Below are 14,412 nucleotides of genomic sequence, written 5' to 3' on the forward strand. Positions count from 1 at the left end.
TTTCTTTATTTCCTGTCTTTTTCTTCTTAATTTTTTTTTTTTTTTTAAATTACAACTAATGTAAAAATATGCTAAACTATAATTTCCATTAAAATACTAATTCAAAATATTAAAATGACTTCAATTTTTCAAGTTGGTCCATTTAAATACACTCGATTAATTTCATCCGACAATCATTTGACTCTCTTACATTCTATTTTGATTTGATTGTAGAATAAAATTATTCTCAAATTATTTATGACAGTTAATTGATGTATAAAAATAAAATTATAATGAACTAAATTTTAATTAATTTTATAATTTAATTAGTTGTGAGAGATATTTAAAAATTTTGGAGTATGGAACTTTGTCTTCCTTATAGAAAAGGATTCTCTATTCATGTGAAATGTCCGTTCTACCCCACTTCCAACCCAACTACGATTCCCTGTTTCTTTTATCATATCTTTTCTTTTTTTTCTTTTTTTTTTTTTATTTATTTCAAACCTTTTTTTTAATTGCTAAAATTTTATTGTGATTTTTTTTTATAATCATTCAATTTAAAACGCATTAGATTTTTAACCCTTTTTTATTATTCATAATTTCATATTTTCTCAAAGCAATTTGCACAAGTTTTCTTTTTGTTAAAAACATTGTTAATGTATTATTTTAATCAAAATAATTTATCAATTATTAATGTATAATGATTATATTTTATAGAAAAATGATGATCATTTATTTATATACGAATTAATATTCTATTTTAGTTATTAGTTACAATTATGTTGTTATAATATAATACAATAATAATAATAATAATTTTATAACAATATCATAAAAGAAACTAATTTTAGTTATTCATTAATAAAATTTTAATTTACCAAACGAATGTAAGGCAAGTAATTAATTAATTCTTTGACTATCCGAAAAAGCCGCCTCTATTTCTTCGCGCCGCCGCCGGAGCTTTTCCGTAAAGAAAGACTCCATTGCCGGAGAACAAAGCAAGCCGAGTTTCCATTTTTTACCTGAATGGATTACGCAATTTCAGGATCAGCCGGTTGGTTTTGGCCGTGAAATTAGGGCTTTCACCGGCGACGCCGTCTGCGGTGATTTTGTGTTCATTTTGTAGGCAATGGATTTGAATCTTGCAGGGAAGACGAATTAGGGGGAGAAAAATGGTGAATTTGTGTAATATATAGGTGGGGCATTGTTCAATCAAAATTAACAACGCTTTGTATCAGGGAAATGTGTATATATATATATATAAAACAGAGGTTAACACAGGACCTCCATATACAGTGGTGCCATTTTGGCTTCAATGGCATACAAAGAATTGGAACACTACGAATTCCTCTCTGTAGGATGTGTAATTTGTTCTAATCACAGTGTTGAAGGTTGTATAACAATGTTCTAACTTCATATTTCACCCTCTTCCGCTTCTCTTCTCGACAAAAACTATCAAAAATCAAATACACTAACTAACTTCCACTCGGGACGATGTATAACAACGTTTCTAACACACCCTCGTCACTCACTACTACCATATTTGAAGGAACAATGATTTGAATATGAAATCAATCAGTGTCCTTGAGCCTGTAAAAGGAATTCCTATTGCCCATTGTAGACGACAGAAGCAAAGATAATTCTTCCCATTTCATAATCTCTGCACTGATCTCACAAGAATGAGGTCAAAAGAGAGAGTGAATTTATTAGAAATTAAAATCTTATGCATCACTGTGAAAGAAGAAATACATTGATCAGAGGCTCAGATATAAAAGTAATAGTTAACACATGAATATAACTCTATCTAACATTACATGTTAAGAAAACTTAAGTATCATTGGATCATATGTTATAGTGAATTCACATCTACAAGTCCTACCAGACACACAAGATTTTCTAGCAAAATTCAAGGATGTCAAATGTCTAAGTTCTAGAACATACGAGGATCTTGGACATCTAAATTTCTTGCAACTCCCCTTGGAGAGTATAAAGAAAACCCATCTAAGAGAAACTGTAACACTCTCTAAGATTTTCATCACTGATACAAAGGGAGGCATGGAAAGTACAACAAAGAACGAGTACACAAGTCCCCCAAATATGAGAGAGAAGGAAATTATTTAGCTTTTATTGGACGAATATTACTTCATTTTCTATAAACTTAATGTCCGCAAATATAAGAATAAAAAATAATATCTATATTTATAATCCAAAGGAAAGTTATAGATGCAAACAATGAGAGCCAATTGTAAAATTACCGTGAAGGATCTGAAGCAGAAGAGAGTTGCATATAGCTTGAATCCATGAACTGCCAATGCATTTTTCATCAGCTGTTTCATTTCAACTAATTGCTATTGTTGTACTTCTGTTGCATTGTATAAATGGCGCAGCACTAGTCCTCATCATGAGATCGGAGGCTCTTTTTCTTGATTACCTGATTACGGAGAAGGCCAAAGTTTCATCGTACTTCAATAATAACTTTTTTGGAAAAGACAGCATGGCGTAGAAACATAAACATGAACCATAAAACCACACAAAGCAACGTAACATATCCTCCTAGTCTACAATACATTGTAATCCAAAACTAAAAAAAATTGATCCAATTGACAGTGATAAAAAAAGAATATAGTAACAATGAAAAAAGAATGTGATTGTCGTTCTATTTATGCCAACTTATCACCAAGTTATTCAATAATATGGTCATAATGAACGGCCGTAGGTCCGTAATCATGGAGCATCTAAAATTAATAAAAGCAACCGATCGAGATAATCAATTCAGATTATGACTAAAGAAATATATCTTTAACCTCCAAGAGAAAAGGGTTAATAGCCATTAGTGCGTTAAAATAATCAATATGGCAAGATTAGAAAAGGCACTTAGACCTGCAGCTCACCTTGGAAAAATATTTCTTCCGCAATTTGATTGATGTACGTATGCATCTTTTGACACGTATCTTCAGCATCTTATCATTAAAAATCTGCCAAATGAGAAAGATAGAAACAGAAATTATAAAAGTGTGTAACAACTAACAACTTAAACTGTCCATCTGAGTGTAGCTCAACTAGAAGTTTGAAAACTTGACTCCTATGTGTTAAACTCTAAAAAAACTAACAATTTAAATAAATTAAGAGTGATTTATTCAGAGTAATTTTAAACCTCCTTAAGGGTACAGACACTTGTAATTTTCTGTGTCGAACATATAAACATACATAAACCCTCATAAACTCACAGAAATTGATAATCTCAATGAAACAAGATTACAAGAAAGAGGAAGATAAAACAACCTTCCAAACCAGAAGTGCCCTAACTTTGATTTTCAAGTCTCAGAGTACAGTAGTAAGGTTTGTGATGTTGTAATCAATACTGGAAGCAGCGAAAACAGTGTTATTATTGATACACCTCCTCCCCTAACGGTCAGATATTCCCTACAAACTGTCCTCCCCTAATGGTCAGGTATTCTCTACAAAGACGCTGCCCTATCTTTGGAAGAAACATTGTTGCACTGCCTTCGGCAAAAGATAGGGTTAGCGGGTTCTTGCAATCCACAATGGACTTCCCCCTCCATCTTGGCCCAAATTTCTGAGCTTGCATCAATATGACACCCCGGCCAATCAACACAATTGAAAGCCCTTTCCAAATCCTTTAGTAATTGCTCTGGGATTTTCAGTTACAGGTTAAAAGGTTTTCCTTCTAACGAGGAGCATATTATGTACATCCAACGTCTAATTAAAGGGAAAAAAAATGCGGACAACCAAAAATCAGCCTAGAGCCAAATCAGAAAAGTGTCTTATATACTAAACAATGTCTAGTAGAACTATATTAGAGAACAGAGCTTTGTGTGTGTGTGTGTGTGTGTGTGTGTGTACACACACGTATATGTGCATAGAAATTGATAGCTCAATGATGATATCCCAGTCAACTGGATTTATAAAAAGGTCTTTTGGATTTTCCAAAAAACCATTTAGGCTATAATAAGAGCCAAGAGCCATAACAAGAACTATTTTGTAAAAAGAATTTGTAGTATTTACCAGAATCATTTATCATAAAATGCATTCAAATGCACCTACCTTGATCAAATCATCAATAGAACGTGTTTCTCTAATTATCTTCTGGCGATTCGTTATAAGGATTGCTGCAACACAAAAAACAGGAAGCTCATCATCTCCTTGCTTAGTTGATGATATCACAGTGCACTTCTTTATATGATCATTTCTTGAACAAAGATTCCTTGTCAAGCCACAAAATGCATGGGCAGATGGTGACTTCATTCCAGCATTGTCACTCGAAGAACGTTCCAAATTTTCATTATTTGATTGTAAGATTTCTTTCGTGTTGCTGTGACCATTGTCCATGTGTCCCTCACTTATTTCCACTTCCGAGCCTCTTGGTAGTTGTAATGTCAATGCTTCCAGACAACTTCCATCTAAACTGTAAGCTTTTGATTCATCAAAATCAGCAGCCCACATCATCTAAATGAAGGACAATATGCTGTTAGGATTGAAACTGAGTATTATATTTCCATTACAGATCACCCATGAATAAAAAGAAATTGCCCAACATTACATCGATCTTAGATAAACAAAAAAGAACACAATTACATACTCGATCATTACGGTGTAATCTAACAAAAAGAGATTCACTAAATATCAAAGATGAGTTTTCAGCCATATGGAAGTCTAAAAGTCCCGAGAAAATCAATGTTCAATCTTCGATTTTCCTTTTTACGGCTTAAATACAGCAGACTTTCTTTAAAGAAACTTTTCTCCTTGGTTTTACAGCCATCAGTGCCTTCATTGTGTGTTGAAGATGGTGAAAGCTAAGACCGCTTTTTTTTTTTTTTCATGCTCATAAGCTGATTGCTGGTTTTCTTTATTTAAGATGCTCAATGTCCAGCACGTTTTTTGATAATATTAAAAGTAGAAATGCTCTTCAGCTACTACCTGGTCCTGTTTTACCTCCTCAAGCTAATCTTCTATGGGTTAATGCGGTCACATACATATTTTTGTAAATTTGGCTTGAAAGGAATCGACAAATTTTTTAAGACAAATCCGGAGTTTGGAAGAACCATTTTGATATAGCCATCTTCAAAGCTTCCCCACAGCTTCCGCATGATGCTCTCTTTTTGTGGTTAGAAGCGCATAGAAATTTGAACAAGACTTCAGAAAAAATATAAACTCACAGAGTTTGCGATTTACGCTATAATCCTTCAATCAGTTCATACCCATCCACAAGTTGCCCATAAGCAACAAAAATAATAATAATAATAATAATGAATTCTAATTTTCTGAACGCTGAATGAAAAGGAACACTAACCTCCCACATACAAAGTGCCTCATTAAATGTCAACTCCCGACGAAAAAGTACCAAGAGCATCGGAAATGCAAAATGTAGGCTCTCAGCACCTATCTGCGACAGGTGAGTGAAGATTTCCCTGTCAGTAAGTTCCAAAATTTTCCACAATGCTTCCAACTGTTTCATCACCCGAGTTGGACCTTCCATCTGAAAATTCTCACGCTGAAATATGGCAACAGTGTGTTAGAGGGAAAGATAATAAGAAATCCAGCCCAAGATATTTTCCAACAGTACTGGAAAGTACCATTCTTCTTAAGAGCATCTCAAAGCACCAAAATGCATCAGCATTATCCTCAAATAGAACAACAAAAGGAGATAGCAAGTCACTCATTCCTGAAATCATAATACCATATTTTTGCAGCAAATTATGTTAGTAGAAAATATGAATGAGAAAAATGATATAAAAAAAATGACAACCTTGACAATAACCAGTCGCAGGATCAACCCATGCATAAACTGCAAGGATGTCTGACATCCTAGCTAAGTTTCTCGTATTGTCATAGAACTCAAGATGACTATCTGTTCGAACCACATCTACCACTGGATAAAAAAAATATGCGAGTCAAATGAGATTGAAAAATTAGATTTGTACATCAGGACACAAACGCAAATCTGCTGCTTTCTGAAATGTACCTATTCGGTGTAGGGTCCAAAGCCATTCAGATACTCTAGCTTCACTGACAGCACCATTATGGTAGACTTTTGCATTTAGATATGCCGTTTCTGGTACATTGGATTTCGATCTGTTTGTTGGTTCTGTTTTATTGCACAAGCTATTATGCTGGAGTTCTGGATCACTTGAATCAAGCTGTATAATTTCAATTTCAGAGCTAATGGGGTGAGAAACATTGTTAGAGGATGAGGCATTTGATTCAATAACTAAATCTTCATTGTTGTTTATCTGAAAACTGTGCATGCTGCCATCTTCAAATCTCAATTTGCGTTGAGTAGAGAGATTGGCATTATGCAGGAAATATTTGTTCTTATCTTTGTTTTCCTTGTCAAACAAGTCAATGACAGGTAGTGGAGGAAAATCATATTCATTTTCTGTAACAATTGCTGATCCATCTGCTTCACTCCCTACTTTTAAGGAATAACAATTGCAAGGACCAGAAATGGGTTCACAACAAATGGACCCATTTGCTGCACTATCTGGACTTCTCCTAACATTCGCAAGTTCTGCTGTATCGCTCGAGCTTTCCCTCTGGCATGTGTATGATTTATCTATACAATTATTATCCCTACAAAAAGAATCTTCTACTGTATTAGTATTATGAACGGAAGCTTCTCTACTTTCACTTTCAGCTTCCCTTGGCACTTCATCTTTAGATGACGTCCTCATATCCATAACTTTAGAACCCACAGGGTAGGCAAGGGAACCAGTTCCTATGCTAGAATGTATCATCCGACACTCCTTTATCAGGTCCCTGTAACGTTCCCTGCATGAAAAGTTTCATGTAGCTATTTGAAGGGAACCATGAGGACGTAAAATTTTACATCTTTAAGTACTATGAAGAAAACTTGAATTTTAAATAAATAAATAAATAAATATATATATATATATATATATATATATATATATATATATATATATATATATATATATATATATATAGAGAGAGAGAGAGAGAGAGAGAGAGAGAGAGAGAGAGAAGATATCATTCTGTTCCATGAAATAAGAAAAGGCATAGAACCTCTGGCAAACAAGAAACAAGATAATAAAAAGAGGAGGGAAGGAAGACAACGGAGAAGAAAAAAGATACTCTAGTAAGAATTTATTTTTAAATTTTAAGTTATGCAAAAAGTTGTGAAATCGCTGATGGTCTTTTCTTTAAACAATGAAAGAAACTTTTCATTGAAGAGATTAAAAAAGACTAATGCTCAAAAGAAACAAAACTTAGAAGGTAGTGAAAAGAAAGCAATAAAAAAGTAAAGAGGAAACAAAGGAATAAACAATTTAAGCAGGAAAGATAGAAACGCTCCACTCCAAATTGGATATAATTGCAAAGACATTTCTGCATACTGGTATTTCAGAAAGGAATTTGGGTGGGAAGCTGGATTTTTGCAAGGTTAACATCCCTATCAGTGCTCATGTCCTTTTATTTCAGGGATTTATAATCTTTTCAGATCTATGTTATGCCTACCTTTTAAGCTTCAGTTTACCCAACATGTAAGAATAGGTTATATTCTCATTGCAATCAGAGTTCTCCCTTTAAGGATATTTAATCTTCTCTTTTCATACCAAGTTTAGACTTCAAACCAACGTATTCTGTAGAGTAAAGTTCCAATTGCCACATTATTTGAACCAAACTCCTAAATACCTTCAGCATTTTACGGTGCTTCCCCAGCAGAATCTTTCAGCATGTCAAACAGTATCTTTAAAGATTCTCTTCAATCCTAAGGACAAAATTCTTTGGTCCTAAACAACGCTACTCTCTGAAAAATATGGTTAAGAAACCTAAGAACTCTTTAAAAGAATCTAAAGGTTGGGCTCCTCGCAACCTTGTTCGCTTTCTGGGTCCCTCTGGGTGCACTCTACCTAAATCAAGAGGCACATAACAAGGGGGGATTCTTAGGACAATTTACTAGGATTCTCTCATCAGAAACAATTAAAGCTCTTCAAGGTGTTGGAAGTTTGTTAACGACCTAAGTACACTAGGCATAAGATTGTGTTGAATGTTTATGAGGTTGAAAATTCTGGGTGGTTTAGAAAAAGGAAAAAGTACAGGGACGAAAGTAGAGCTACATTTTCCGAGAACTATCTTCATCCCTCAGTTTTGCTCGCCTATGAAGTTTTTGTTTCCTTTCCATTCATTCATTAATCAAGTTTGATTCTGATTAGGAATTAAAAAATAAATAAATAAAAGATCATTTGATCTCTTCCCTTTAGGAGGATTAACAGCATCCGTAAAATTGGGAACGGCATACAATATCAGCTTCTAGCATGGAAGGGTTCGAACTCACCTTTGACCACTAAGTTTCCTAGTAGACTCATAACACTAAAAAATAGAATACTAAAAATGCATGAACGTTGTTCCACAAGGACAAACTCTTGGGATTAGGCAACATTGACAGCCCCATTCTCCATGGAACACAAATGGGCATGGCTTGGTGATCCTTCTAACAACTTCTTGTTGAAGTCATTAGGCAAGGATCTAACTTACAACCACAGTACGCTTCCAACATTCTTATAACAACAATTGGAAGGACAATACCCTCTAGAAGATCGAATTTCTTGCTGAAAATTAAGCCATAACTCCATCGACACACATTATTTCTAAAGTTTTTAAGTATTAAATATATAATTTAACCTTTATTTAATTTTAAAAACAAAAAAAAAAAAAATTAAAAAACTAAAATGGGTACAGAAAGTTCAAAAAAACAATAATAATAAATGGATAAAAAGGGGGGATAGTTTGTTTCTTGTTGACATACACACAATAGTAAAAGGCACAACTATGTCTATGAACAAGAAAAATAAACACAAATAATCTGACATCACAAAGAATTTTTGTCCAGGTGAGTAAAAACCTTCGGGCATTTCTTAGTTGGCCGCGGTGCTCAGCAGTGCTACCTACAGCATAACAGCCAAGCAAAAATTCCCATACTTCTGCCCTAATAGACGGATCCACACCCTGCCATACCACAATTAAACTTCAGTGTTGTAATCATACTAAGTCAATGAAGCATCAATAAAACTACCTGTTTTGTAATCAAATATAAAGAAAAAAAATCGTAACTAAAATTGTAACTAATGTCCTTTTCATGTCATTTTTGTCTTCAAAATCAGAGTTTTCTTTTTCATTTTGCAATTGTTTCCTAATAATTTTGTTGACAAGGTGGAGATCATTTTTGTATCTATGTGGTTGTTTGTACATTTTCTATATCAATGAAATTTTCCTTCGATCAAAATATACATACATACATATATATATATATATATATATATATATATAATATACTTTCATCCGTCTTTCATCTACTGAAAAAGGGGCCTGATTGATCACCTTCAGAGATTTTTAGGCAGAAAATATACAAAAAACAACTAGAAAATAAAATGACGAGAAAATCACCTAACACATACTCATGTAAAATCAGGTCCTCAAAAATTTGCACTACTAAGCCAGCAGAGAAATATGCAGACTATTTTCCACTCCTGTTGTAATTGTTTTTTTTTTTTTTTTTTTTTTTTTTTGTTTCAATTGGTTTATTTTCAACTTCATATATAGTGGATGCCAATTTGTTTCCTCATTAAATTTAAACATTTACAAGCAATCCAAATTGCTAATCATGAAACCAAGAAAGAAAAGGGCCATGCTGCCGGTAAATAGCAAGAGAAATTAAAGAAAATTATATAACCTAAAAGACCTTTCTCTTGATCATAAAATGTGAGTTTAAAATGACAAAAAAAAACCTAAGAAATGACTTTTAAGATAGAATTTCGTCATCTTTCATGGTAAGACAACATACCCCCAAAACTATTGATTTGAGTGCCTTCTGAAAGCCAAAAGCCTTTCCATCACTATCAAATGCTGCTTGCCACTTGTCTGGCTTCAGCATTCTGTTCACCTGCACCATGGAAACAGCACCACAAACTTTGCATAAACACACAAATAAAAAGTCAACAGTCAAAGAACACAATAATCCAACTATTGTGAGATAACAATAGGCAAGGAAAAGAGAGCCCCAATACGTATTTGTATCTTAAAACACTACATAAAGAGAGAACAAAATTGTAGGGTAATAAGAAATCTGCCTCCGTACTACTCAAGCCGGGAATTCTCAAAATACAGTTTAAGATCATTGCACAAAATAGCATTATTATGATAACTTGTATTATATAACACTCCACTTGCTTATAAAGTCACTGAATGTTGCTTGACCAATATAATTTAGAAACTTCAACTAAAAATACAAAGCGTACATAAACCGAATAAATAGGAGAAGAAGCAGGACAACATTCAATAGCATTCAGTCACATGCATACTCGTAATTGATGAGAGTCTTACAGCTATAACAACCTTTATGGGCGATTGTGGAAGGCATGGTTCGCCAATGTCTCGCACAATCAAGCCCATTTTCTGCAAACTTGCAGCCCCGGCTTTTGCACAAGTCCATTGCTTATCAGCTTCTCCACCACAAGACATCACAATCCAGAAAACCCAAAATCACCCTTCTTCCTTGCCTCAACAACCCCTACTACCATTGCCCGAGAAAAGCCCGATCAATAAACGTCAATACTGCAGCACGGGACTAGTTAAATCAGGACTCTAACTACCCCAGAAGAAATACCCGAGTAACCACAAACAGATAATCAGTAATCACAACAAAAATGATAACCTGGGTTGTAGTCCTGTATTGAAGATATCTCGTGCAAGCAAAAAGAAGTAGAAGAAACACTTGCGAGTACGATAAAAGATGAAGAAAACAAATGCGGCATGGCAAGAAATAAGGGAAAGGAATCAGAAATCAGTGGATGATTGATATCATTGATAGAACTACAAATCGAATCACAGGAAAGAAAGGGCGAGGAATTGATTGAAAAACGAGAGATTGAAGAAGACCGAGCTGAAGAGATCTCTGAAATTCACAAATAGGTTAAAACTTAGGTTGGGGAAGAAAAATCTCCCTCGCCATTTCCGCGCCAGACGGTTTCCTTTCATTTCTCTCGCATTTCTTCTTTTTCTTTTTCTTTTCTTTTTTTTTTTTTTTTTTTTTTTCTTTCTTTTTTCAGACAAACACTCAGACGCAATACCAAAGCGACAAACTTGAGCAATGTTTTTCCTTTTCATATTGAATTTTCATGAAAATAATAATAAATAAATAAATAAATAAAATGGTTTTTTATATTCAATTTTTATGAAAAAAAAATAATTATTATTTTGAATTCGATTAATTTATGCATCTATTATTGTTTTATTTTTATTATTTTAAAAACCCATAATATTCACACTTTTCATTTACCTTACTTGCAAGCTCAATAGAGGTATCCGTATTAAATTTATTACTTAAAAAAATAATGTAACAGATTTGCGATTTCAGGACGATTTTTCCATTATTGAAATTGTTTTTAATTAAATTTTCTTCACACAATACACGCGTCTTAGGACAATAAACGCGTACATAATTTAATTTCTAAATAATAAACTTAGGTTATAAAATTAAAGGATACATTTATTATTGTTATTTAGCCCTCAAAATTAGGTCTTTATTGTTTTGGGCTTGAGCCTAACCCAATTTTCATAAGCCAAGTCCACCATGGATTGGGTTCCATTGATTAATACCCATTTTTTATTTTTAAACTAAAATTTATTAAATTAATTTAATTTCAAATTTTTTTTATATTAATTTTTGCAACCTTTTATCCCAATAATGTTATTAAGTTGTCTTGAATAAAAGTTTAAATTTTCAATATAATAATATAAGTTTAACGATAAATAATTATAGTACGTTAAAAGTAAACCGAAAGGAAAAAAAAACTGTATGTTGATGTGGTGCTCGGATTACCACCTTCAATATTTAAATAATTTACATTCTCCCAGTTGAAAACGAGTGTTTATACGACTCTTTTAACGTCTTAGGTTACAATAGAATCATACTAACCCGAAGCACGTGAGTGAAGTTGACCAAATAAATTTAGGTCTCGTGGTTCAATTATTCTCAGTTATGGGATATTTTGAGTTTTTTAAGGTTCAATTTTACTCGCAACCTAAACAAATTCAATTAGGAGGAAAGAATCTTGATGGGGAATCAAAATCGGAAGTGGGAATCAAGATGGACGGCCGTGATTGTCCGAGATCCATTGGTCATGAAGCCCATGTTCATAACATATATAATTATAAAGCTCGAGATTAGTATCTTCATTTTTTTTATTATATAGTTTGATTGCATTTCGAATACATATTATATAGTTGATTCCACATTCCACACGGTTTGCTAACCTCCCCTACCACTTTTTTTTATTATATTATATACTAAGATCATATTCTTAATCAAATTAAGTTATGTCGTTTATATGATTCGATTGCTACATGTAAAATTAATTAACACTTAATTCAAATTCAATTTGCCTACTTTCAATTTCGAGTTGAGTTGACATGATTAAATAATTTTAATTCGTTTGAGTAATAGAGTTGTGTTCGACTATCAAAAATATCTTTCTTAAAATATATTATTTATATTTATTTGATAATTCTAAGAATGAAACACTTCACCGTGCACGAATATAAATTGTGTATCTAAAATTTTGATTGGTATTGTCTGCACAGTATCTAAACTTTCAATTTTTGCTTACGGTGTATCTATATTGGTTTATATATTAAAAAAAGATACACGAACTTAACCATGGTTATGTCACACTCGGTCTTCCACTTCATACGAAAGCAACCCTTCAAATGTCCAAAAGCTCGTCACTTACTTTTGATTACTCGAGAGTTGTCACATGCTAACCACATTTTTCGACTCGTTAAATACTCACCACAGCTAGCGAGTTGCACGAAGAATATCAAGGGGTCGATTTCGAGAACTACTATTTCAACAAGCTATCATACATCAATAAAAGAAGAGTTGAAACTTCCCACGAACCACTATATAAGGATAAGGATAAGGATAAATCGTTCACATATGAATACAAAACGTTGAAAAGAAATATGCAAACCTTTTACTCTTAATTTTATATCTTCCCAAGCTAATCCTTACTGTAACACCCGAGTAAATGAGCGGTACATGAATAAATCTGGACCACATTCGAATGAGAGCAATTATGAGAATAGAATGGTTACCTATATCAACAATAAATGAGCGGTACATGAATAAATCTGGACCACATTCGAATGAGAGCAATTATGAGAATAGAATGGTTACCTATATCAACAAGATGTACTTTCCTTTTTGTTTCCGTGGCTCTAGATAAGAACTCCAAAGGTATGCAGTGTTTTGTTTGGAGCAATTCTATATTAGGTGACCCCTCGACAATTTTACTAGGAAGCATGTAAGTGAAGAGAAAGCGTGCTAAAAGGATCTGTGTTGGTCTATGTGGATAATCTTCACTATTAAAAGTGAGGAGTAAGTAACGTGACCATAGCGCAGAGAATGTCGTGGACATCAGGCGCCAAATCTGGATTATTACCCTCCTTTAAGTCAGGAGTGACTGTAATTTCTACTTAACCAATTTAAGCATAACCGAGCGGGTTAAGACATACATCATCAACCAAAAAATTAGATATTTGAATCATTACCCACACGTACGGTTAAATCAATATATAACACAACACACATGGTCTCGAGTATTTGAGAAGAAAAAATGATACGATATTGCAAGGTGGTCGTGTCTCGGGTTGGCAATTTAGATATAGAGGAGACAATTAAATAAGAGGTTGTTTTGGTCAGCTCAAAATTGTCCACTTTCAATTACAACTTGTGGTTGTGTTGTTTTGTTTTGAAAAAGGTAGGCTGTCTTTGAAAGCAAAGTTGCACTTGTGGTTCCACTTGTTTACGTACCCAATATAATTACAATCACTTGACTACGATTCATATAATAATTAAACTTTATAATATAATTGTAACACCCTTCCCAAACTTAGTTTAAAAACAAAGTTAATATAATATACAAGTTGAAAATTCATATTTAATTGATTAATAAAATTGAGACATACATTTTATGTATATTAAGATGATATTGTATCATCTAACGGTTACGTATGGATTAATTTAAATATACATTTATGTATTTTTTTAATTCTATTTAATTTTTTTTTTTAAAAAATAATAATTAGTACTCTAAAAAAATCTATAATTAACTAACTTTGTGGGTTTCTAATTTTTATTTAATATTATAATAGTTAAATTACTAATTAAATTAAATCTTAATTTCTATTAATTATTTGTTTTAATAAAAAAAAATATATCAATTATATATATTTTTAAAAATAATTAAGTTAAATTTCAATATAGAACATAGTTTTCAATGCCTTTTTCAACCCACAGGAGCACCTTTTGCACTCTGAATTTTGGGAAAAGAATATTTAAATTGTTCCATCATTTTTTTTGCTAATTTGCACCTTATATTTATTTTTAATTTGACG

At 32.8% G+C, this 14,412-nt stretch overlaps 1 protein-coding gene across 4 annotated transcripts; it reads right to left on the reverse strand.

The window, feature by feature from the left end:
• Window positions 1–1,152: 1,152 nt before the first annotated feature.
• On the reverse strand, window positions 1,153–11,062 carry LOC111800907 (rab GTPase-activating protein 22). 4 transcript variants are annotated; one of them, XM_087126256.1, is made up of 13 exons: window positions 10,670–11,062; window positions 10,339–10,569; window positions 9,800–9,898; window positions 8,861–8,964; window positions 5,963–6,768; window positions 5,747–5,869; window positions 5,574–5,662; window positions 5,291–5,491; window positions 4,045–4,446; window positions 3,262–3,631; window positions 2,871–2,954; window positions 2,235–2,410; window positions 1,153–1,644 (listed from the first exon to the last, which is right to left on the reverse strand). In XM_087126256.1, the coding sequence occupies exons 2-10, from the start codon at window positions 10,474–10,476 to the stop codon at window positions 3,620–3,622; spliced, it is 1,974 nt and encodes a 657-aa protein (XP_086982382.1). In that variant the 5' UTR covers window positions 10,477–10,569; window positions 10,670–11,062; the 3' UTR covers window positions 1,153–1,644; window positions 2,235–2,410; window positions 2,871–2,954; window positions 3,262–3,619. The 4 variants fall into 4 exon arrangements, with proteins under 4 accessions (XP_086982382.1, XP_023540589.2, XP_023540588.2 ...); XM_023684821.2 differs by lacking the exon at window positions 3,262–3,631 and having other exon boundaries at window positions 10,351–10,569; window positions 10,670–11,061; XM_023684820.2 differs by lacking the exon at window positions 3,262–3,631 and having other exon boundaries at window positions 1,153–1,639; window positions 10,670–11,061.
• Window positions 11,063–14,412: the final 3,350 nt, after the last annotated feature.

This window comes from Cucurbita pepo, chromosome 8, assembly GCF_057944985.1.
Source record: "Cucurbita pepo subsp. pepo isolate OVF chromosome 8, ASM5794498v1, whole genome shotgun sequence".
Lineage (NCBI taxonomy): Eukaryota > Viridiplantae > Streptophyta > Magnoliopsida > Cucurbitales > Cucurbitaceae > Cucurbita > Cucurbita pepo.

Coding starts and splice junctions, on each gene's coding strand:
- LOC111800907 (XM_023684820.2), bottom strand. CDS start 10,476: ATGTCTTGTGGTGGAGAAGCTGATAAGCAATGGACTTGTGCAAAAGCC. Junction 2,955..4,044: donor CTATTGATGATTTGATCAAG/GTAGGTGCATTT, acceptor CTCATTTGGCAG/ATTTTTAATGATAAGATGCT. Junction 2,411..2,870: donor GGAAGAAATATTTTTCCAAG/GTGAGCTGCAGG, acceptor CTCCGTAATCAG/GTAATCAAGAAAAAGAGCCT.